This window comes from Myotis nattereri (genome assembly GCF_964212035.1).
Source record: "Myotis nattereri genome assembly, chromosome: 1".
Taxonomy (NCBI): domain Eukaryota; kingdom Metazoa; phylum Chordata; class Mammalia; order Chiroptera; family Vespertilionidae; genus Myotis; species Myotis nattereri.
In genome coordinates this window covers 93,505,909-93,528,338 of record NC_138075.1, presented here as the reverse complement: position 1 = coordinate 93,528,338, position 22,430 = coordinate 93,505,909, and the positions used below count along the sequence as shown (strand labels likewise).

General features: G+C 42.3%; 1 protein-coding gene across 1 annotated transcript in view; it reads right to left on the bottom strand.

Annotated features, from left to right (window-relative positions):
- Positions 1 to 21,627: 21,627 nt before the first annotated feature.
- Positions 21,628 to 22,430, bottom strand: part of BEND7 (BEN domain containing 7) — a gene marked incomplete at its 3' end in the record, with an annotated part of 76,854 nt that continues 76,051 nt past the window's right edge. Inside the window, exon 8 of the mRNA XM_081099245.1 lies at positions 21,628 to 21,779. Coding sequence (XP_080955371.1) covers positions 21,628 to 21,779 — 152 coding nt within the window. The remainder of the gene's footprint in view (positions 21,780 to 22,430) is intronic.

Below are 22,430 nucleotides of genomic sequence, written 5' to 3'. Positions count from 1 at the left end.
CTCTCTCTCTCTCTCTCTCATAACTGATCTGATAGCTGAGTGACTACTAAGTGTCTCACCAGTGGGGAGTGTCCACAGCATGGACACACTAGACCCGGGATGATTCGCATCGTGAGAGGGGCAGAACAGGACAGCGCAAGTTTTCATCCCACCACTCAAAATGCTGCACAATTTAAAATTTATAGGTTTTTATTTCTGGAATTTTCATTTAATATTTTCAGACCACAGTTGACTGCAGGTAACTGAAACCACAGAAAGCGAAACTGTGGGTAAGGAGGATTACTGTAATGGATTCTATTTCCCCCACGTGTGAGCTGTGTACGCGCCTCAGTTTCTCCATGTAGCAAATGGAGGTGGTACTCTCTGCCCTCAGGGAGGCCGTGAAGTTTAAGTGAGGCCTGGCGAGCACTTAGCACAGCGCCTTATTCCTCTCTGTTCCTCCCTCAGAAAAAGACTCGAGCCAGGTCCCCCAGAAAGAGGCAGGACTGCTCCCCAGGACAGAGAGCAGCATGGCCTTGAGCTTTACAAGAACAAGGGCCTTTTCCACAAAGCCACTGGGTGTCAGAGCAGAGGGCATGGGTGGGGACAACCTTTGGGAACCAGGACCTGAGAAAAGATTTCCCAGAAGAAACTTTCCCCAGTGAGAGAACTGGAGGGAAAAAAGTAGGGTGTCAACCCAACCCCGGACCAGCTGACCGGAGGCTCAAATTCCAAATCTCTCATTAAGGTTTGTGGGGGGAGGCAGCCCCGACTGAGGAGAAACTGAAGCTTCAGATTCCCGGTTCCTCCAAACTGCCCAAGATACACACGAGGCTTATGAGCACCAAACCCTGGCATTGGGGTGTCTGGATTTCTGGCTCCAGCACAGTGAGCCGCACAAGCCGCAGGGACCTGCGTGTTGGGACGGGGTCCCTCACTCATCATTGATAAAGTGGCGTGGAGCCCCCTGCATTAGTCTGCTCCAGCCACCATAACAAAGCCCCACAGACTGGGCAGCTCAAACAAAAGAAATTTATTTTCTCACAATTCCGGTGGCTGGAAATCCAGGATCCACGTGTGAGTAAAGTTGGTTCCTTCTGAGGGTGTGGGGCCGTGGTTGGCAAACTGCGGCTCGCGAGCCACACGCAGCTCTTTGGCCCTTTGAGTGTGGCTCTTCCTAAGCCTTAGGAGTACCCTAATTAAGTTAATAACAATGTACTTACTTATATAGTTTAAGTTTAAAACATTTGGCTCTCAAAAGAAATTTCAACCGTTGTACTGTTGATATTTGGCTCTGTTGACCAATGAGTTTGCCGACCACTGGAGGTTTCTCTCTTTGGCTTGTAGATGGCCGCCTTCTCCTGTGTTTTCACACCGACTTCCTGTCACGAGCACTCTGGCAGTGAGTATAGTCTTTCCTATGAGTCACTCAATGTCCTGACCCCCAGATAATATCAGGGGTGCCTGATGGAGGCCGGGACCCTAGGAGGTCCTCTAGGTTCCCCGACACCAAGTAACGATATTTAGCCAACACAGGTGACTATGCTGTCAACTTACTTTATTACTTGCAGGTTTAATCCAAATTACAAACACAGAACACATACACACAACTATTGGGGGTTAATGAACCCAAAGTCCAAGGGTCTCAAATGTCCTCTAGTCCGGGCAGAGCGGTGGTTACTGGTCACTCAGAGTCACAGAAGCCTCGGTGTCCAGGGGTCCAAGTCTTGCAAGGAAGGCTGCTGAGCCAGCTCTAGGCAGCATGGCCCCAGAATAACCAATGGCCACCAAGCCAGGTTTATGGGCCGTCAGCAGGGCTCATCCGCAGGAGGGGGAATAGCAAGTGTCACTGTTCTTCGTTACACTTTTATCTTTCTCCCTCATCTGCACTTGTTAGATAACCTTGTGGTCTCTGAGATTAGCCCTTGAAGTTCAAATCAAAATATTTGGTAACGTGCACGTAGATACTTGGTCATTGTTATCCCTTGAACCTGTGGTTGCCTCCCTTTTGCTGGCAGCCCAGGACTTGGCTGCTGGCCTGGACTTCTATGTGTTCAGATGACAAGGTTGAAACACAAGCTGGAGTTAGTTACACTGACTCTGCTCTCCACATCTCCTCCTGGACATGTCTGTGCCCAAAGCCCCCTTCTTGTAAGGACAGCAGTCATGTTGGATTAGGGCCCACCCTACTGACCTCATTTTAACTTCATTACCTTTTTAAAGACCATTACCTCCAAATCCTGAGGTGCTGGGAGTTAGGGCATCAACATGAATTTGGGGGGAGGTGGTGCAGGGCAGGCAGTTCAGCCCATAACACCTCTTTACCCAACTGGCCTCAATTCACGAGCATGGAAATAGGGTTGAGCCAGATTCCTCTTTAAGGCGCAATGCAGTACTGTGTATCAACCTTCCAAATGTGGCTGAGTGTATTACTGAGGACATGCAATCTTTCCAGGTTAAATTTTATTGATAAAGCAGAGGTCACAAAAATAACATATATTTATCTCCCTAAGTGTTTGGAGCCTTCAGTTCTGGTTACAGTGACGATGCATTGAAAAACCAAACAAATTAGGTCTTAGGACAGACAACCCAGGAGCAAGCAAATCAATACCACCACCACAACAAAAAAACAAGATTTCAAACCAAGAGAAGACAAGATTATAATGCCTCTTAACAATGTTGTTTTATTGATGCAATGCAAGGAAAACGACATTAGATTCTATTGATTCTTGTTGAGATCTAATAATATGCTCTATTCAGATCTTATTCACATACCACTTCCTCCATGGGTCTTTCTCGGGAGCTGAAATTGGTCAGTTACAAACAGAATTGTTTCTGCAGCCCTTTGAAATCACAGAAGCAGGCATGTTTTAGAACACAAAAGATACCAAACTTTGTTTGGGAAACAAGGCATAGTTGGAAAAAATATCTCACCTTTAGACAAAATTGAAAGCACATCTAACTTTAGACTTATTTGATGACAAAGTCTTTCTCAGGGCTAATAAGTTTTAGAACCCATTTCTATTGGCACCGGTGAACCAATAAAAAATCCGGAAGGAGAGAAGTAGTATAACAATTCCGAGAAACAAGGTTGTTGTTGTTTTTTTTTTTAAGCATTGAATTAATGTTTACAATGTTGAGTCAAATTATTTATACATATGCTATCAGCTTTGCATCTCCAGAATTTGTTAACATTCAGAGTACGATAAATTATACCTGACTTGCTTGTGAAAGCTCATCTTGAGAATAATTTTTTTTTCCAGTGGGAAAATACGTAGACGGCATGGTGGGGCTCTATTCTTCAGGTGTGCAGCCTTGAAGAAGGGTTCTGTATTGAAATAAGATTGGAAAACATAGCCTACAACATCTGCCACTTGGAGATTCACAATTCAAGAATTCCTCCAGGAGAGAGACCTGTGAAACTGTCCACTAAGAATGTCTAAGACCGCTGAGATTACAAACTCTTTTGTCTTGCGATATTGTGATTTACAATAAGAAATACAAACATACCTTGTTTTATTGTGCTTCACATATTTAAAAAATAAAGGTAAAACCCTCCACCAGCAAAAAGGTTACAGCTCACTGAAGGTTCAGGTGATAATGGTTTTTAGCAATAAAGTATTTTTTATAGCTTGATAATTTTTATGTATATTAAAATATTTTTAATTAAGGTATCTACTTTTTAAAGACATAATGCACCCTGGCTGGTGTGGCTCAGTTGGTTGGGTGTCATCCTGTGCACTGAAAGGTTGTGGGTTTGATTCCAGGTCAGGGGACAGGCCTGGGCTGAGGCTTGATGTCCTGAGAGGGGGCATGCAGGTGCAGCCAATTGATGTTTTTCTCTCTATTCCTTCCTCTTGCTCTCAATATCAATAAAAATATATTTTATTTATAATATATTTTTATTGATTTAAGAGAGGAAGGGGGGAGAGATAGAAACATCAATGATGAGAAAGAATCATTGATTGGCTGCCTCCTGCACACCCCCTATGAGGATCAAACCCACAACCTGGGGATGTGCCCCTGACCAGAATTGAATCCGGGACCCTTCTGTCCACAGGCTGACGCTCTATCCACTGAGCCAAACCAGCCAGAACAGTAAAAATGTATTTTTAAAAAGATATAATGCTATTGTACACTAAATAGACTACAGTATAGTGTAAACAACTTTTATATACACTGGGGAATCAAAAAGTTCCTGTGACTTGCTTTATGGTGCTATTTGCTTTATTGTGGCTTTCTGGAACCAAATCCACACTATCTCTGAGGTATGCCTGTATATATTTATTTTTTGCCCATGTTTCTGGCTCAGACCTCCCCAAACCCGTTGAAATTTCCTAAGTGTTGGGAACAACAGAGGTGTTGTTTGTTATGTAAATAAGTTGGATTTTGGAAAGCACTCTGGATGGGGGCTGGTTGCCCTGAGAACAGCCAAGTGACTGGAGGGTTGGAATTTTCAGTACCACCTCCCTCACCCCGTGAGGGAGAGGGGCAGGAGAATAAATCAATTACCAGTGGCCCAGGATTTAATCCAGGGGTGGGGGACCTTTTTTTCTGCCAAGGGCCATTTGGATATTTATAACATCATTCTCGGGCCATACAACGTTATCAACTTAAAAATTACCTGCTATGGTCAAACATTTAATTAACTCACCCTTAAATACCTTGGCAGGGCCAGACCCAGTGATTTCAAGGGCCTTATACACCCTCAGGCCCGACATTCCCCACCCGATTAATCACTCAGGCCTATGTAAGTGTGAGAATAAACAAATCATCTTTTCTGTCAAAGAACAGTTTAGACAGCTGCCATGTTGGACTGCTTGACTTGGCAGCTGCCATATTGGCCACATGGCTTGCAGCTCCCCTGGGTGCTGCCATCTTGAAACAGCAAAGGCCAACCCCTCCCTTTGAATTAGCCAATCATGCAAGACTGTGCACCTGAGCTCCAATCAAGAGCAAGGGACAGGTCACGTGTGTCAGACCATGTGTGCGCACCTTTTTACAAAGAAGTAAAGATGTTTGCCTTGCTGCCTGGCTCCCGAGTATGTTTTGTGTTCTACCAGGACCCCTGAATTTGGGGCTCACCGTATTTCTAACAGTAAGGAAGCCTCCACAAAACCCCCAAAGGTCAAGGTTTGAAGGGCGAGGTGCTGGGTTGAGGAACACGTGGAGATTCGGAGGGTGGTGCACCTGGAGATGATATCGAATTTTTGGACTGGAACCCAGATTCTTTGTCCATTGGAGTCCAAGAAGGAATCCATGGACAGAGGGTGGTATAGCAAAGGTGGAGATTTACTGAAGAACAAGTACAGACTCCCACCTGGGGAGAGGGAAAGGGTCCCACCGACTTCCTGTTTCAACAGTTTATAAAGGCTGCAGTTCCTGTGCCCTGATATCCCCTTTGATTGGTCAATATTCCCTTTCAAATTGGTTACTATAGTAACTACTGAGGCCCTTCTCCCTCACTGTCCTCCTATTTCCTCTGGGCTTTCTTCCTCCTTCTTGGTTTTGTAAATATAGACCTTTTTTGGTTACTTCCAGTTCCCTTGTCTTATAGAAATGTAGCTCCACCTGGCTTCCTTGTGTTGTGGAAATGTATCTTCTTCCAATCTGTAGCCCTGTGTTTTCCCATGGACCCCAATTCTAAAATTCCCTAAGCCTGCCTATATTCTCCTAAAGTTCCTGTTTCAGAGAGAAAATGGAAGCTGCTTGCCCTTTCCCCACACCTTGCCCTAGCCAGCTCTTTAGTCTGGCTGTTTCTGAGTTATAATCAGTAACCTAGTAAGTAAAAGATTTCTCTGAGGTCTCTGAGCCACTGTAGCAAATTAATTCAACTAGAGGAGGGGATCTTGGGAATCTCTGATTTATAATTTGTCAGTCAGAAGCACAGGTGACAGCCTAGGCTTGCAATTGGCATCTGAAGTGAGGGGTAGGGGGACATTCTTGTAGGACTGAGTCCCTAACCCAGGGGTGGGCAAACTTTTTGACTCGAGGGCCACAATGGGTTGTTAAACTGGACCGGAGGGTCGGAACAAAAGCATGGATGGAGTGTTTGTGTGAACTAATATAAATTCAAAGTAAACATCATTACATAAAAGGGTATGGTCTTTTTTTTTTTTTTTTTTTTTTTTTTTTTTTTAGTTTTATTCATTTCAAACAGGCCGGATCTGGCCCGCCGGCCATAGTTTGCCCACGGCTGCCCTAACCTGTGGAACCCGATGCTAACTCCAGATAGCCAGTGTTAGGAGTTAATTGAATGGTAGGACACACAGCTCCTGTCTAAGAATTTCTTGTTGGTTTGGAGAATCCGCCTCTCCATTGGAATTGGTACCAGACTCCATTTAGTCCAATAATACCTATTAAAATTCTATCAAGAAAATATTTTAAGAAATACTTACACGTTGGAAACTCTGGCCTATAGAATAAATTCCAGAATTCCATAGTCCAGCTTTCAAGGTTTTTGACCACTGGGCTCCAAGCTTCATCTCCTCCCATGCCTACGACCCCGGCCAAACTTCCTGCCCTTGGAGATAGCAGACTTCTGAGATCGGCATGTTGCCCTTTCTCACACCTAGCCTTCTCCTGGTACTGGCCGCTTTGCAGGGTGACTCCCGCCCTCTTCTCAATCTGTACAGGTTCCCTCCATCCTTCAAGACTCAGTTTGGGTCCCTCCTCCTCCACAAAATCTTCCAGTGTGTGTCCATCTCTGAACTCCTAATTTTGTTGATTGTCTGTTCATCTTTTGGTCAGACACCGTGTGGTGCCTTGTGGCCTCTTGTACAGAGTTCCTGGAGCTTGTATTGCTGCTGTGATTGTGGTGGGTTTTGTCTTGTCTCCTCACTGACCCCTTGACAGCAGTGACCATATGTAGGTTCATCTAGTCACAAGGCCTTCTGCATAGTAGGTGCCCAGTAAGTAGTTGTCGGTTTATTTAATGTTGTTTTGATCTTGTGGTTTTGATTTCTTCTGCAGCTGGTGCTGCCTGACCTCCTGGGCCATAATGGTCATGGCCCTCAGGGTCCTTCTGGAGAGCGCTGAGTGGGTTATGTGACTTTCTAGGGCAACCATACAAAGGAAGGGCTGGGAGGACACAGCCTCTGAGAAGGATTTGGGGAAGGGAGTGACAAGCTGATTATGTGGCTTAAGGGAGAGAAAATTCTGGTATCAGTTTCTGCCTCCAACTCCTCTCTGCCCTCTAGGGCCTCAGCTCAGCAGCCAGTAAAAAGGGGGCTGGGTCTCAACTTTTCCCCACAGCCAACACGAACAGTCCATGTTCCCACACTTTCCCTACTTCCACGGGTCCCTGGGGTCCTTGCACTTCCTGTCCTCTCTCCTCAGAATGTAAGGGGAAGTGACACTATCACAGGCAAAGCTTTGGATCTGCTCTGATTCATGAAGGGAGTTGTATGGTCAATGGCAACATGGGAGACAGTGAAGGCCATCTGTTAATGGACTGTGAGACCTTGAGAACCTAGCTGTTTACAATCCAGGCCAAAGAGAAGCTGCTTCTACTAGTACATGAGCCTGGGTTGCCGACAGCTAGTGTTTCGATCTCCTGCATGTTCCCCTCCCCCTGCATGCCTTGTTTTCCTCTCTTTTCTGTACTCTCTAGAACAGTGATGGCAAACCTATGACACGCGTGTCAGAGGTGACACCTGAACTCAATTTTTTGGTTGATTTTTCTTTGTTAAATGGCATTTAAATATATAAAATAAATATCAAAAATATAAATCTTTGTTTTACTATGGTTGCAGATATCAAAAAATTTCTATATGTGACACGGCACCAGAGTTAAGTTAGGGTTTTTCAAAATGCTGACATGCCGAGCTCAAAAGGTTCGCCATCACTGCTCTAGAACCTTGTGTTGGGAAAGTCTGGGGGCTGCAAAACAAAAGCACCCGCTGGCCACCCCCAGAGAGACCCGTCTGCAGGTCAGATGAGTCTTAATGGAACAACTTCACTGGTGGCAGCTGGTGCGGTGGTAAACCTCACTGGTAGGCCACCACCGGTGCGCACACACATCCTAATAAACCTGTGTCTTTCACAGCCAGCCTTACAGGTTATTTCTTTGGAATCCACAAACAACACACTGAGGTTTTCTGGGACCTCAGCACTTTGCATAACAGGAGTGAATTCACACATTGTCCTCATTAGCCACAAGTAACTTCAGGGCTTTGAGGCTGGGGTCCTGTGTATCTCCCAGGTGTTCAAGGGCTGTTGGTCCCAGTCTTCACTCGGCATCAGGACAAACTGCAGAGCTTAAAAGACCTAGGTCCCACCCCAGAGCTCTGGGCCAGCAGGTAGGGCAGGGCTGGAGATTTTGCATCTGTAACAAGTTCCCAGGTGGTGCTAATGCTGCCAATCTGAGGCCCACACTTTGAGGATCACTGGTTTTTGGCATCACCTCCTTCCAGCTCTTCCAGCCCTGCCACCGGCAGCAAATACCTCCACACTGAAAGGGGGGCTTTCAGTGATTTCAGTGGCTTTCATTATTCTGGGGATGGTTTGACTTCCATTTAAGTCTCCTCTAATTCTTTTGGTCAACCGATGGACAATGGAAAGTGAGAGGAAATCAGGAATAAAGATACCAGAGCTGAGCAAATGGTAGAGACAGTATTTAAACTCTGGTCATTCGGATTGCGAAGCTCCATCTTTTATCCACTCAGTATGTTCTCTTGGAGACCCTTTAATAGAAACCAGTGTCAGGTGGAAGATAACAACAGCTACTTCCCAGCCTCTTTCTGGCAGTGGCTGGGGATACTTCAAATGAGATGGTTCAAGTAAACACTTCCAAGCCTGACATAGAACAGCATCCAACACATTCGCATGGAAGAACACCCTATTGCACAGAGATTAGAAGCACAGCTTCTAGGTCAGGGTGTCTGGGCTTGATTCCTGCTCTGCCACTTATTAGCTATGTGACTTTGGGCAAGTAAGTTAAGCTCACTGTATGTCAGTCTCTGCATCTGTCAAGTGGGGCTGATCATAGTGCTTCCAGGATTATACTGGGGTTCAACTGAATTACTATCTGTACAATACCAAGGACAATTCCTGGCTCATTAGAGACACTGAATAAGTATGTGCTACGATTCCTGGTTGAATGTTTTTGTGCAAACTAAGCAGAAAGAGCCTTGTAACCCCCAACACTCATTGGGGTTATTGTGAATACTTCTCTCCAGTGAAAGTGGGAGCAGGGGGGTCACACATCCTGGGTTCTAATCTTGTCTAAGATCTGCTCCTTAATTATGTGAGCTGGAACATGGAGAAATGTTCATGATATATTTATTGGAAAATAATATGTTCCACCTGATTGGATTTACTAGTAGATAATAGTATCTACTTCTTAGGATATTTTGAAGATTGTATGAGTTGAACTGTATGTTAAGGTGTTAGCACTGTGCCTGGCATGCACGTGTCCCCCACGTGTTAGCAGGTTTTCTCAGAGTTGTCACAGCATGTGGGCTTGATGGCCACAGGTCAGTTTTCCGAAGAACATCACCTGTGAGGTCAGCGCAGAATTGCACAGGTGCATAAGCCTACGGGAGAACAGACTGTCACCCTGACTGCTTAGGTTCTTGCACTCATTTGTTAGAGCAGCCCACCCGGTGTTTTATGTTTCCGGGGTAGTCATTCTCTCCAAATCGCTTGGCCCTGACGGGATTGTGTTTTGAACTGATGTGTCAAGTGCACTTATGCCTCAGATGGATTTCTTCTGGTCTTGCAACTAATACATTTTTTATAAAGCACCCAGTTTCCTTTCAAGCTACAGAGAGGATATCCTTTTTGCACTTTTTCTGTCAAGCTTCAGTTGACTGCTTACCCCTTCAAAGTAAAGCATTAACCTCCACAGTCCTGTAAATAGGTTCAAGGTATATATTATTGAAGAAACAAGGGGTTACATGTTATTGGAGTAACAAGGAGGTACATGTTACTGGAGTAACAAGGAGGTACATGTTACTGGAGTAACAAGGAGGTACATGTTACTGGAGTAACAAGGAGGCACATGTTACTGGAGTAACAAGGAGGCACATGTTACTGGAGTAACAAGGAGGCACATGTTACTGGAGTAACAAGGAGGTACATGTTACTGGAGTAACAAGGAGGTACATGTTACTGGAGTAACAAGGAGGTACATGTTACTGGAGTAACAAGGAGGTACATGTTACTGGAGTAACAAGGAGGCACATGTTACTGGAGTAACAAGGAGGTACATGTTACTGGAGTAACAAGGAGGTACATATTATTGGATTAATGAGAATATATGTGTTACTGGAATAACAAGCTGAAGTTTTCACTGGCACTTAGGTGACAGCCCAGAAGCCTGTCTCATAAGCGTTTACACCGATATTTCAGGTATTCCGAAGCGTATGTAAGAGGGGAGCGTTACATACATGCAAATGTGTAGACCACTAAGCCTTTTTCTTCCTTTACCTTTATTTATTTTGAAAATGACATATGTTCATTTTAAAAAAACGTACATCAATAATCTTTTAAAGTCAGAAATAACCACTGTTAACAACTTGTTATTCTTCTGTGCATGCATACAAATATTTCTTTTACAAAATTGGTCAGGCTGATGGTTAACACAACCTCTATACCTCTTTAGAACTGTTGGTGACTTTTGGTATATATTTTCGGACTGCAATTTGTCAGTGTTTGTAGTTACAACTACAATTAAATCCAACTTTATAAAAATAAATATGTTTCTGAAATTTAAAAAATTCAATCAGGTTGAACATATTATTTTGCAATAAATATATCATGAACATTTCTCCATGCCATTGAATATTCTTCTACATTATTAAAAAATTCGCCAAAACCGGTTTGGCTCAGTGGATAGAGCGTCGGCCTGCGGACTGAAGGGTCCCAGGTTCGATTCCGGTCAAGGGCATGTACCTGGGTTGTGGGCACATCCCCAGTAGGAGATGTGCAGGAGGCAACTGATCGATGTTTCTCTCTCATCGATGTTTCTGACTATCTCTCTCCCTTCCTCTCTGTAAAAAATCAATAAAATATATTTAAAAAAATTTTTTTAAAATAAGTTCCTCATTGCAAAAGCAGCACATGTTCATCACAGAAAAGTTAATTTAGGTAAACAACAGGAAAAAAATTTTTAAGTAACCATAATCTCACCGTTGAGAGGTAGCCATCATCAAACATGTTGGTGTGTGTTCTCTTTGACTCTTTTCTATGAGTATGTATATTAGAAAAAAAAATTCTGCAGTCCATATTAATGTGACCTGCTTTTTACAATTAATTGACTGTGGATGTCGACGTACACTACTTAAAATGGCTGCACAGTATTCCACTTTAAGGATGTAGTATAATTTTAAATACTATTGGATATATGCATTAATTTTTTTAACCATTTAAACTATGTTGTGATGAACATAGTGGCTTAATCTTTGGGCAAATCTTTATTTCTTTCAGATAAATTCCTTCAAGTAGAATTGCTGGGTCAAAGGTGTTAAATTTTATTTGTATTGACAAACTGCCCTCAGAAATATTACACCATTAACATGCCTATCAGTACTGTTCACCAGAAGAAACACTGCTAATACCTTTCTTTCCATTTTTGCCAACTGAATAACCCAAATATTTGATATTTTGTGTTTAATTTTAGTATTTTAATATTTATTGGCCATTTGATTTATGAGTTGGATATGTACTTTGTATTAAGTCTATGCTTTCTTAATATCCACTTTTTCCTACAAATACTTTTCTCATTTTGCCATTTGCTATTCAATTTTGTAAAATCTTTGAAGTATGATTGAAAAGTTTTAGCTAATAAAATGAATTAATTTTTACTTGATAATTGCTTCCTATGGCACTATTTTTGGGAAATCCTTTATCTCCCCAGGCTGATTATAAACATTAATTTAAATTTCTAGTATTTTAATGACTTGTTTTACTTAAGTCCTTTAAACATCTGGAATTAATTGACACATATAGAGTAAGGTAGAGGGTCTAATGCTATTATTATTAAATAATCACTTTATTATTTATTTTAAAATATATTTTTATTTATTTCAGAGAGGAAGGGAGAGGGACAGAGAGAGAAAAACATCAATGATGAGAATCATTGATAGGCTGCCTCCTGTATGACCCCCACTGGGGATTGAGCCCACAACCTGGGCATGTGCCCTTGACCAGAATCGAACCCAGGACCCTTCAGTTCACAGGCCAATGCTCTATTCACTAAGCCAAACTGGCTAGGGCTATTTAGTAATCACTTTAAAGTGATTATATATTCACAGAGTTGTGCAGCCATCACCACTATCTAATTTTAGAACATTTTCATCATTTCAATGAGAAACCCTGCATCCATTAGCCATCACTCCTCATTACTGCTCCCCCTCTCGGCCCTAGGCAACTATTAATTACCTACTGTCTCTATGTACTTGCCTATTCCAGATATTTCACAGGAATACAATCATAGAATATGTGACCTTTGTATCTAGTTTCTTTCACTTAGCATAATGTTTTCAAGGTTCATCCATGCTAGCATGTATCAGTACTTCATTTTTATTGCTAAAGAATATTCCATTGCGTGGATATGCCACATTTGTTTATTCATTCATCAGTTGATGGGTATTCAAGTTGTTTCTACTTTTTGGCTATTATGAATAATGCTGCTCTGAATATTTGTGTGCAAGTCTTTGTGTGCAGATGTTTTCAGTTCTCTTGGCTATATACCTAGGAGTGTAATTTCTAGGTCAGATGGTAGCTCTATGTTTAACTTTTAGAGGAACTGTCAACCTTTTCCAAAGGGAAAAGCAATATTGAGAGTCCAATTTCTCCACATTGTCACCAATGCTCCTTATTGTCTGGCATTTTGACTATAGCCATCTTTGTAGGTTTAAAGTGGTATCTCATTGTGATTTTGATTTGCATTTCCCTAATGACTTATGATGCTATCTTTTCATATGCTTTTCAGCCTATTGAACATTTATTAAGAGAGATACATCTATTGATCAGTTGCCTCCTGTATGCACCCTGACAGGGGATCAAACCCACAACCTCAGTATGTGCCCTGACCAGGAGTCAAACCTCGACCTCCTGGTGCACTGGAGGATGCTCCAACCAACTGAGCCACACCGGCCAGGAATTTTGTTTTTGAATTGCTAAAGTTCTTTCTATATTCTGGCTTTTCTCCTGCATTCAGTTTTTCAAATGAATTCAGACTAATTTAATCAACTTCCACCACCTTCTCCTTCTCGCCTCCTAAGTTATTGGGTATTTTCCAACTAAAAGTAATCTCTTGGTCTTTGAGAGAGTTTGTTCCTTTTCTAAAGCCGTTATTTATGATCAAGCCTCGGCACAGTCAAGGTGCATTTCGGCTCCTGTCTTTAAGATGGTCAACAGCCAGTGTCCAGGAGTCAGTCTAACGTTTAACATACGCCCGCTCCGCCGAAACTGCTGAGCCAGTCCCGCTGTGACAAAGCGAGGGAAGACAGCTCCCGGGAACACCAACAGCAGGTGGATGGGACAAACACACTTGAACAGTGCATGCCTTAAACCATAGAAACAAACACAATCTTTGTTTTTTGTGTTAATCTTCACCCGAAGATATTTTTTCTATTGATTTTTAGAGAGAGAGGGGGGGAGAGACAATTGATGTAAGAGAGACACATTGATTGGTTACCTCCCCGACACGCCGACTGGGCCAGGGAGTGAACCTGCAACTCAGGTATGATGAGCCCTTGACCAGGAATCAAATCCAGGACCCTTTGGTGTGCTGGCGGATGCTCTAACCATTGAGTAACACCCCCTAGGGCAACCAACACAATTTTAACGGCTACCCACAGCTGTAGCTCCTTGTTACAGGGCGCATCGGTGACAGGTGGGCGTGGAGGAAGGTGGCATTGCTTCACCCAGTGAAACGTTTCTCCTAAGGACTATGCAATGCACTGTGTTCATCACAAGATGGGGGTGGGGTTAGTGTGGGGTTGTTAATCGAGTCACTTCTGACTTTCCCTATCCATTGGTTAGAAATACATCACTTTTGGAGGATGCTAACCTCAGTGATATACAGAGTGCCATTTATATAATGTATTCCCTTTCTCCCTCTGTTGCTAAAGTACAGCAGAAAGTAGCTTTTCTACCAGAATGTGCAATTGGTCCCCCACTTCATTGAACCAATTTAGGACACTTGATTTCCTTTGTAAAATTGATTTTTCTCTCCATATTCACATTGAGGGCCCTTCAGGTTTTCAATCTGTGAGAGCATTGTGGTGGAGAGAAGGCACACCTGGAAGCTGAGAGGGCTGGTTTCTGACCAGCTCCCCCATTTAACACACTTGCATCAGTTTGAATTTTGGAAAGTATTTTAAAGGAATCATCTCAAGTCACTTAGCTTCAAAATTTAGGTTAAAAATATCCTCCAATTTCTCAGCATTAACAGATTAGAAAAAAATAAAAAGGGCAGCCCCTGCCCCAATTTAAACGGCCCTGGAGTATCCGGTGTGTCTGGGGTGTCAGTAGGAGCAAAGCACATCACACTGGGCTTTCCCACCGGGCTCCAGTCCTAGATCACTCTTTGGCCTTTTCATTGACTCTTTTACATTCTTTTAATTTCACTGATAACAAAATGGGCATCAATAAACAAATATACAGATGTATATAATATACAGTATATATATTTTAGGCGGCATGATCAGTTTGATGCTTCTGCGATTACAAAATGAGAATTCAAAGTGTTGCTTTAAATCATTAGTTATCAATTCTCTTGGAGCCACCCAGCATCTCTTTGGTGGGTCCAGCGACACAATTTCGCCGCCATTTATGAAGAGTGGTGATGTAGGGACAATGGAAGTGCACGTGATCCAAGACTACAGGAAGGAAAGGGAGTCGTGTGGTTACTAATGCTCCCATCTGTCCCAGTCCACTCTTGCTGGGGCAGAGGGAGAGGGAGCGTCCTGAAATGTGCTTTCACTGGGGCCTGAAATCTTAATGGCCTTACAGATAAGAGCCCTGACATCCCGAGGCTTAGATTCCAGAGGAAAAATGGATGATAAAAACCACATAAATAGCAAGACAATTTCAGAGAGCGGCAAGGGTCACTGTGACTAGATGGTGGAGACTGGTGGTTACTTGTGAGCGGACAGTCACGAATCCCTTGGAGATGATGAAATTTAGTTGAGACTTGGATTATACGGAATGAACAGTACTTCAAATCTTGATTGCCTCTAGTTTGGGACAAAGCTTCCACATTTAATTTCCCTTCTCTAGTTCAGGAACACAACGTACCTTATACGACGGTTTCCTGGGATCATAGTCCTTCATGCGTGATGGTCAGGATGAGCTCCGTGCCTGCCGTGCCAGCCCCCAGCCAGTGCCATGCATACCCGAGTGCCCAAACACTTGCTGACTGAATGAACGGAATAACATCTGAACCTGAACTCGCGTGTCATCCCCCAAATCGCTCTGCACGGTGCTCCTGGTCTCAGCCAAGTAACACCCCCGCGCAGAGACCTGTGTGTCAGCTCCAACGATGCTCAACCACTGAGCCGCGCTGGCTGGGCATAAAACATTTATGTTTTAACAGCTACTCTGTACGAGAGAAGATTGATTTGTCCTTCTGATGTGTTGTTTCCATAGAAGCAGGGCTTACCTTTAAAGTGAAGATTATAAAGCTACCTAATTCATGTAAAATGAGGCTTCAAGCATATCAGTGCTTAATGCTTAAGTGTCACTGGGGGACTTGCTGCAGCCATTGATCGGGAGGCTGGGCAGAGCCCGTGGCTCGCCACGTTTGAATATGATCTTTCTGGTAGCAATTTAGTTTATTCTTAAAAATTTATCTCCTTCAGAAGGAGATAAAACTTCTTGGGTAAGATCACCAGAATATTAATAAATACCTTTTAATTAATGACTAGCATCGACTCCTCTTCATAATCATGGGAGGAATGGCACACAGGCATGAAACAGGCACTTTCAATTAAAGTAATTTATTGTATTCTTCCAGAATGGGCATAAAGAGCGTCTTGGGGATTGATATCACAACACAGTGTCATACACCATTCTCACCACTAGCCTTGTGTTGAACTTTTTTAAAGAACATAGTAATTTAAAAAAATCTAAATATTTACATATTAATAAAACATATATACAGAAGATTGAGACATTATTCATAGATATGGAATAATTTGCTTTTGCTAAGAAAGCCTATAGAAAGGATTTCTGAATAAAGTCTGAACAGTAGTCACAGTAAGTAAACACAAATACAATTTTAATTTACAAAATATGATTTCACTCTTGCAGTTATATGATATGTATTTCCAATTTGGGGATCCATTGCACATACTCGTGAGTTGAACAGTCCCCACCCTCCTCCAGGGGTGAACACTCCATGCTGTCGCCCGGTCTTGGAAGGACGTGCTCAGAACGTGCGTGGCGTATACTTAACAGATGCCACAGTGGGAAGGTGAACGTTTCTACCTCTGTTAGCAACACAGTCATCATGTTGTAATAGAGCTGAAAGGGCACTAATTAATCTTTTCAATTCCCTTGAGAAATACTTTCTTCTGAGAGGCAGCAGACCAGTTTGAAAACATATGTTGCAGAAAAACAAAAGCCCTGTTCACAGTATCTCACCAGACGTGGTGATCAGAGAGGCTGGTTTCAGGGGAGTGATTACCAGCTCGCCTCGCATGTAAAAGGCTAACTGAGGGTGTGATGGAAACAACCACTCTGAACCTCCAAAAAGACAATGAACAAAAGACACACATGTATGAGATGAGCTGTCTAGCAGTTGGATGGATGCCACAAGCCACACCTAACACCAGCTTCCTGCCACTGTTGGTTAATGAGCTGGTCTTCAGTGGAAAACAGATTCATCCCAGAGCTCCCTCCTCACTCAGGCTTAGCTGTTCAGTGTGATGCGGCACAAGTGCCTTGGACAGGGGAGTAAGGCATTTAGATGCCAGTCCTGGCCAGGCCACTGATGGGTTACCTGGCCCTGGGCAACCATGACTCTCACTCCCCAGCTGCCTCCCTTAGTCCTACTAATAAGGACATCTACAATAACTCTGAGCTTTAACACTCTCTGACTCAATAAAATAAGTGCTAGGGAAATGCATTAAACAGTAGCACAGTAATTCCCCCTCTCCCCCATCCTGGGGTTTTGTGTTTCTAGTCCACATTTCTTTCAAGCCAAGTTTTGGCCTTTGGGTCAAGTGTCAACGTTTCAAGGTAATTTGCTTTATAAAATAAATGAGGTGTAAATGCAGTGTTTCTAAATAAAATGGTATTTTAAATTCACCATCTTATGAAAGGAATCCAGATGAAAATATTTCTATAAAACAAATATGCACGTGGCATGATATCTCTAAAATGAATCCAGATTTCATTTGTTGGCTTTATATAAAGTGGAGTGTAAGTGTACTAGGAACCAAATAAAATACGTGACATTAATGGAACACGTGTGTGGCGGGTTGCCAAAACACTGACCCACTCACTTGGCTAAAACCATCTGTCAAAACAGCTGGCAGGTATCAAGTAGGTAACTGCTTACTGAGTTTCCCACCTTTCAATGAGTTACTTTGTCACTGTGTCGATACCACCTCCTAAAAGGTTTTTCTTTCAAAGAAATTCATATATCACTTACCCTCATCCTATATAATAAAGAGCTAATATGCTAATTAGACCCAACAGCAGAACAACCATCCGGATGACCTTGCGGATGAAGCCGGACTGTGAGGGCTGAGGCAGCCGGGGCTGCGAGGGCCAAGCCCCTTGCACAAATGGTTATTTTGGGGGAACTGATGTCACAAATGATTTCATCTAACAGAAGGGCTATCCTGTCTCCCAAAACATCTTTTTCATCTTTTAAGCTGATGAAGGTCTAACTAATTTTAACAATTGCTCCCTTTTCAGTACTAGAAAGTGCCATTCTCCTTTATATAGCATCTAAGCAATTTGTGTTAAAATAACTATGCTTCAAAACTCCAAACATTCACATTGAGGTTATGGACAAAAACAGGGACGAGAGAGCTGCTTATTTTTAATGGACAATGAACTAACTGGATCAGATCTTGGACTTCAAGGGTGATAAATCAACTCTAGGAATGATTTTTAAAAATCTTATACCAAATTGGAGGCTTGCTTATCACAGTTGACAAAGATAGTACATCAAAACTATTCAAACAGGACAGGTAAACTTCACAGAACACGCACACTCTGCAGTACACTGAAATGCTAATGTGGATCTTTGAGGAAATTCAAAGGGAAGAGGTGCATATGCTAATGAGCATTGTCACTAAATGAAAGTCTAGGTGAAATCTGGCTCTGAGTCTTCCTTGTTTTCTCTCCTGGTGTCAAATATATTACCTACAACAGAGAAAGAAAATGAAGGGGGCACTTCTCTGAAGGCAGTTGCACACTTTCCTATGACATGGCTAGAGGTAGTTTGTATACGTGAAGAATGTTGTGCGTGAGGTGTCTGTGTTTCATGTTTAAATCACAAATTTTTAGCCAAGACTTTAATTGTGCTAAATAAACAATTTTAGCCATTAGAAACTTGTAATGATTATTTTTGCAAGGAAGCCCTTGAATGTGTATCACTATTAGAGAATGTCCATATGTTGTCCAGTAACAGAAAAGAGCCAAATAAAATATGATTTACCTGTAAAACAGATTATCATGCAGCTATTCAAATACATATGTGCATGAAAAATGGTAATTTTTCAATTAAAATTTAAAGTGCTTATTAGGTTAAAAAAAAATCCAACTCAGCAAACAAAATTTTATATAATTGATCTCCATTGGCTAAATAAAATATAGAGAAAAGTCTGGGGGGGGGGATACCCAATAATGATTGTCTCTGGGTGGTAAAATTAATTTACATTTTCTCCCTTACACTTTTCTTTATTAATGTTTAAAACGTATGTGAAGGAATGCCAATTGATGACAAAGACTGGTAGGCCCAGCTGAGCTCTGCACTACTCTATTTCAAATTCAGAAGCCTCCTTATCACATTTTAGAAAGCACTGTTATGATTTTACTTTCTCTATGCTCTTTTCTCCCACCACAATGTCCCCAAGTCCTGGAAGGGTTTTGCCATCAGCCGCACTCTCCACACCTGGCTGCAGGTGGCTGGCCTCTGCCTGTCACAGCGGGCGGGGCTCTGAGGGCGGGTGTTTGTTCACCACAACCTAACCAGTGCTGATTCCTGGGAGCTGCTCCAAAATGCTCACTGACAGGGTTGAGGGAAAATGTTTTCCCACTATAAAATCTCTATTCATTTTTGTTAATCTAGACACAGAAGTTTGCTTAAATAAAATGGATCGAAACAAATGTCATTTGGCTGCCAGACTATAACCCTGACCTGTTAGATTCTGATTCATACATTTACACTCTCCTCTACGCTCCTCAATATACATGAATTTGGAAGAAAAGGAAGACCTAAAGTTAATAAAAGCATTGTTAAATCTTTAACAGCTCAAATAAACATGAGAAAGAAAGTCTGGCCAGTGAGCCTCAAATCCCAGGAAGAAGCGCCTGTACAAGTAAGGTGGGGTCTCCTGGGGGTGCACGCAGGAGGGAGAGGTTAGTAATAGCCTTGTATTCAGAGAAGCCACCAGACTGGTGTTTTACTTCAGTGGCAATCAAGAGACAGGCTACTGTAATCAAAATTATTTAATTTCATTACTACAAATTTTGGGCACCAATCTGGGAATTCTTTTTCCCCTTTTCTAAATGATAAACAGTACTTCTTTTTATCATGCTGTTTAGTAGTTTGTGTTAAAATTCTGTCAAGAGTCTAGTGAAAAGACCTATAGGGGATTCTACTCCTGTCTTCATTATGACCTCACAGCGCTGGGCACTATTCCGGAAAGAATTCCATGAATTTGAAACTGCAGTGGACTTCAGGGGACTTACGATGGACATTCTAATTGTGGAGACTATGGGACAGTGAGATGGAATCCTGAAGGGATTAGCACATCCATCAACTCTTGGGATCTTTAAGAAACATGCCGAGGAAAGCTGGCTTTGGCTTAGGTGTAAGAAAGCTATGCGGTGTAATGACTGGGAGTCGAGAGGCCATCAACAGCTGTGAGACCTTGAGAAAGTCATTTAGTGTTTCTGGGCCTCAGGCTGTTTTACCTGTAAAATAAAAGGACTGGATAAAAAGGAGGCATGGGACTAGATGATCTCTAACGTTCCTTCACTCTCAGGGTCCTTGAAACTCTTTTCAGTTCCATGAGGGGTTCTACATCCCGTGTTCAATTTTCTCATCTGAAACATCTCTCTGCCTCCATCTTCAGGTATGGAAACACAAAGGGAATGGTTTTCAAGTAATAGTAATTTTTAAAAGCCCACTGTGTCAGATGACAGTGAGGATGGGCAGTGCAAATGCCCTGGGGCAGTGGGCTGGAGAGGGAGGAACCTGGACAGCACAACCAGAGCAGCATGGTATTCCTCCAAGGGGCCTCCTGAACTGCAGTTTCATTATTAGCTGCACTTGGTGAGTCTACTGGGAATGAGCCAGGGGTGATAAGCACACGGCTATTCTGAGTTGTTCTGATATTCGGAGGACAGACGGGAAGGAACAGTAGAGATCATGCATTTCAATTCTCTTAATTCATAAATGTGGAAACAAAGCCAAACAAGAAGAGAAATCCCTTTTATGTAATGATTATATGGTAAAACTTGATATAAGAAGGTCCTTTTTCATTTGCCCATTGACCTGTTGCTTAGCTACTCAATGGCAGAAAGCACTGTATTATTTACCTGGTTGAGCTTTCTCGCTGCTCCAGTGTTCTCTGACATAAGTCTGTCCTACACCTGTGAACTCTTGGTTGTCATCTCAGGGTAAGTGCTATCAATGAACACGTGACCTAGTAGAGTGCTTACACAGACTAGCTACTCCATTCACATTTGCTGATTTCCATTTAAACTTACCAGCCCACATCTAGAGCAGAAAACACTGCACTGAGCTTTTTCACTTAAGAGGATTTTTTTGGGCATCTGGGTTTTGTGGGCAGAAAATCTTCATGTATTCTTTTGAGGGCAGTCAATAGAGTCATGAGGCCAACTGAGGAATACATTGCTTGCCACATGGCTTGTGGCTTAGACACCTGTCCCGCTGGCTCTCGGGGATGAACTGATGCAGAGGCAGGAGGCCGGGACAGAAGGATATCACTTGAGAGTTAAATAATGTGGTCAGAATTATGTCTATGGCTTGATATTGTAGCAGACGCTCCAGGGGAATGTTGCATTGGGGCGATCTGGTTGTAACATTGGTAATGTGCCACCCATGCCAGATGCACTGGCGTATTCAGTCACTCAGTTAAAACACAGCATTCACTAGGTGCCCGCTGTGTGAAGAGTTGTGACTGCCTGCCGCTCAAAGGCCTTTGGAGCAGGTGGGAGAGGACAGAATGGACATGAATTTCATCTTAAAACTGGTGATCCCTGTTCTAAAAAGAAATGTCATATCATGTTAAAATATGTTTTAATGTCCAAAGGTTTTGGGAGGCAAAATCTTGTGACACTAATTTCTTAGGACTTGCTGTTCTGAGGTTTTTAAGAATATAAAACTGTGAGAAAAATGTAGCTTTTCACATTCACTGTGACAAATATGTCTGACCACAGGGCACTGCACACCTCTGATTGTCGTCTGGGTCTGTTACAGAAGCATTCTGCTCAAGCACCTGCATCTCTAATGTTAAAAACATTTTCAATGCATATATTTTCCTTTGCTGCATTTTCCAGTGGGTGCTGAAAATGTAAATGTGTTTTACCTGTTGGTGGTAGAGAGATGCTGTCCAGTCTTTCATCACCGTCAGCTACCTCTGCTGGTTACAAACATAAAACACAAATCTCATTAGTTTCAGGGAGCACATCCATTTCACCAATACAGTCACACAATTTTAAATCTCCATTATACATAGGAGTTTTCACCTTTCTTTTCCCTTTTCAGCTCCAGCCAGTTCACATTATAGATTTTAAATATTTAAAAATAAAATATTTTAAAGATAAAATAAAATCAATTTTCCTGTATTGAGTATTTTTTATAGCTTATGAAGCTTATTCTATTGATCATTGATGAGTTCAGTGCTTTTCACTTATTTACATCGGCTTAAATATCCATCCAGATTTGGGGGTGAATTGTTGAAATATGATGCATGTGGTTAGTGAATTCTTGTGGTAGATTTGTGCTTGCATTTCCAGAACCATTCCTGTGGGGCGGGCTTAGGAAATCTTGAGAATGACTCTTTCTTTGGAGATTACTGGAAATTCAGATCTCGGAGCTGGCAATCTAAGTTGGCATCAATTCAGTCATAAAGAAAATCAGAAGGAATAAGCACTTTTTTAAAAGAGCCATCACTTCTGTTTTAAAATGCAAACATGTTTCAATCTCCTTATGAATTTTCCAAAGGTAGATCCGTCAGTCACAGAAAACCTTCCACTAAACATAAATACAGGTGCCCATATGTCTCCTGAGA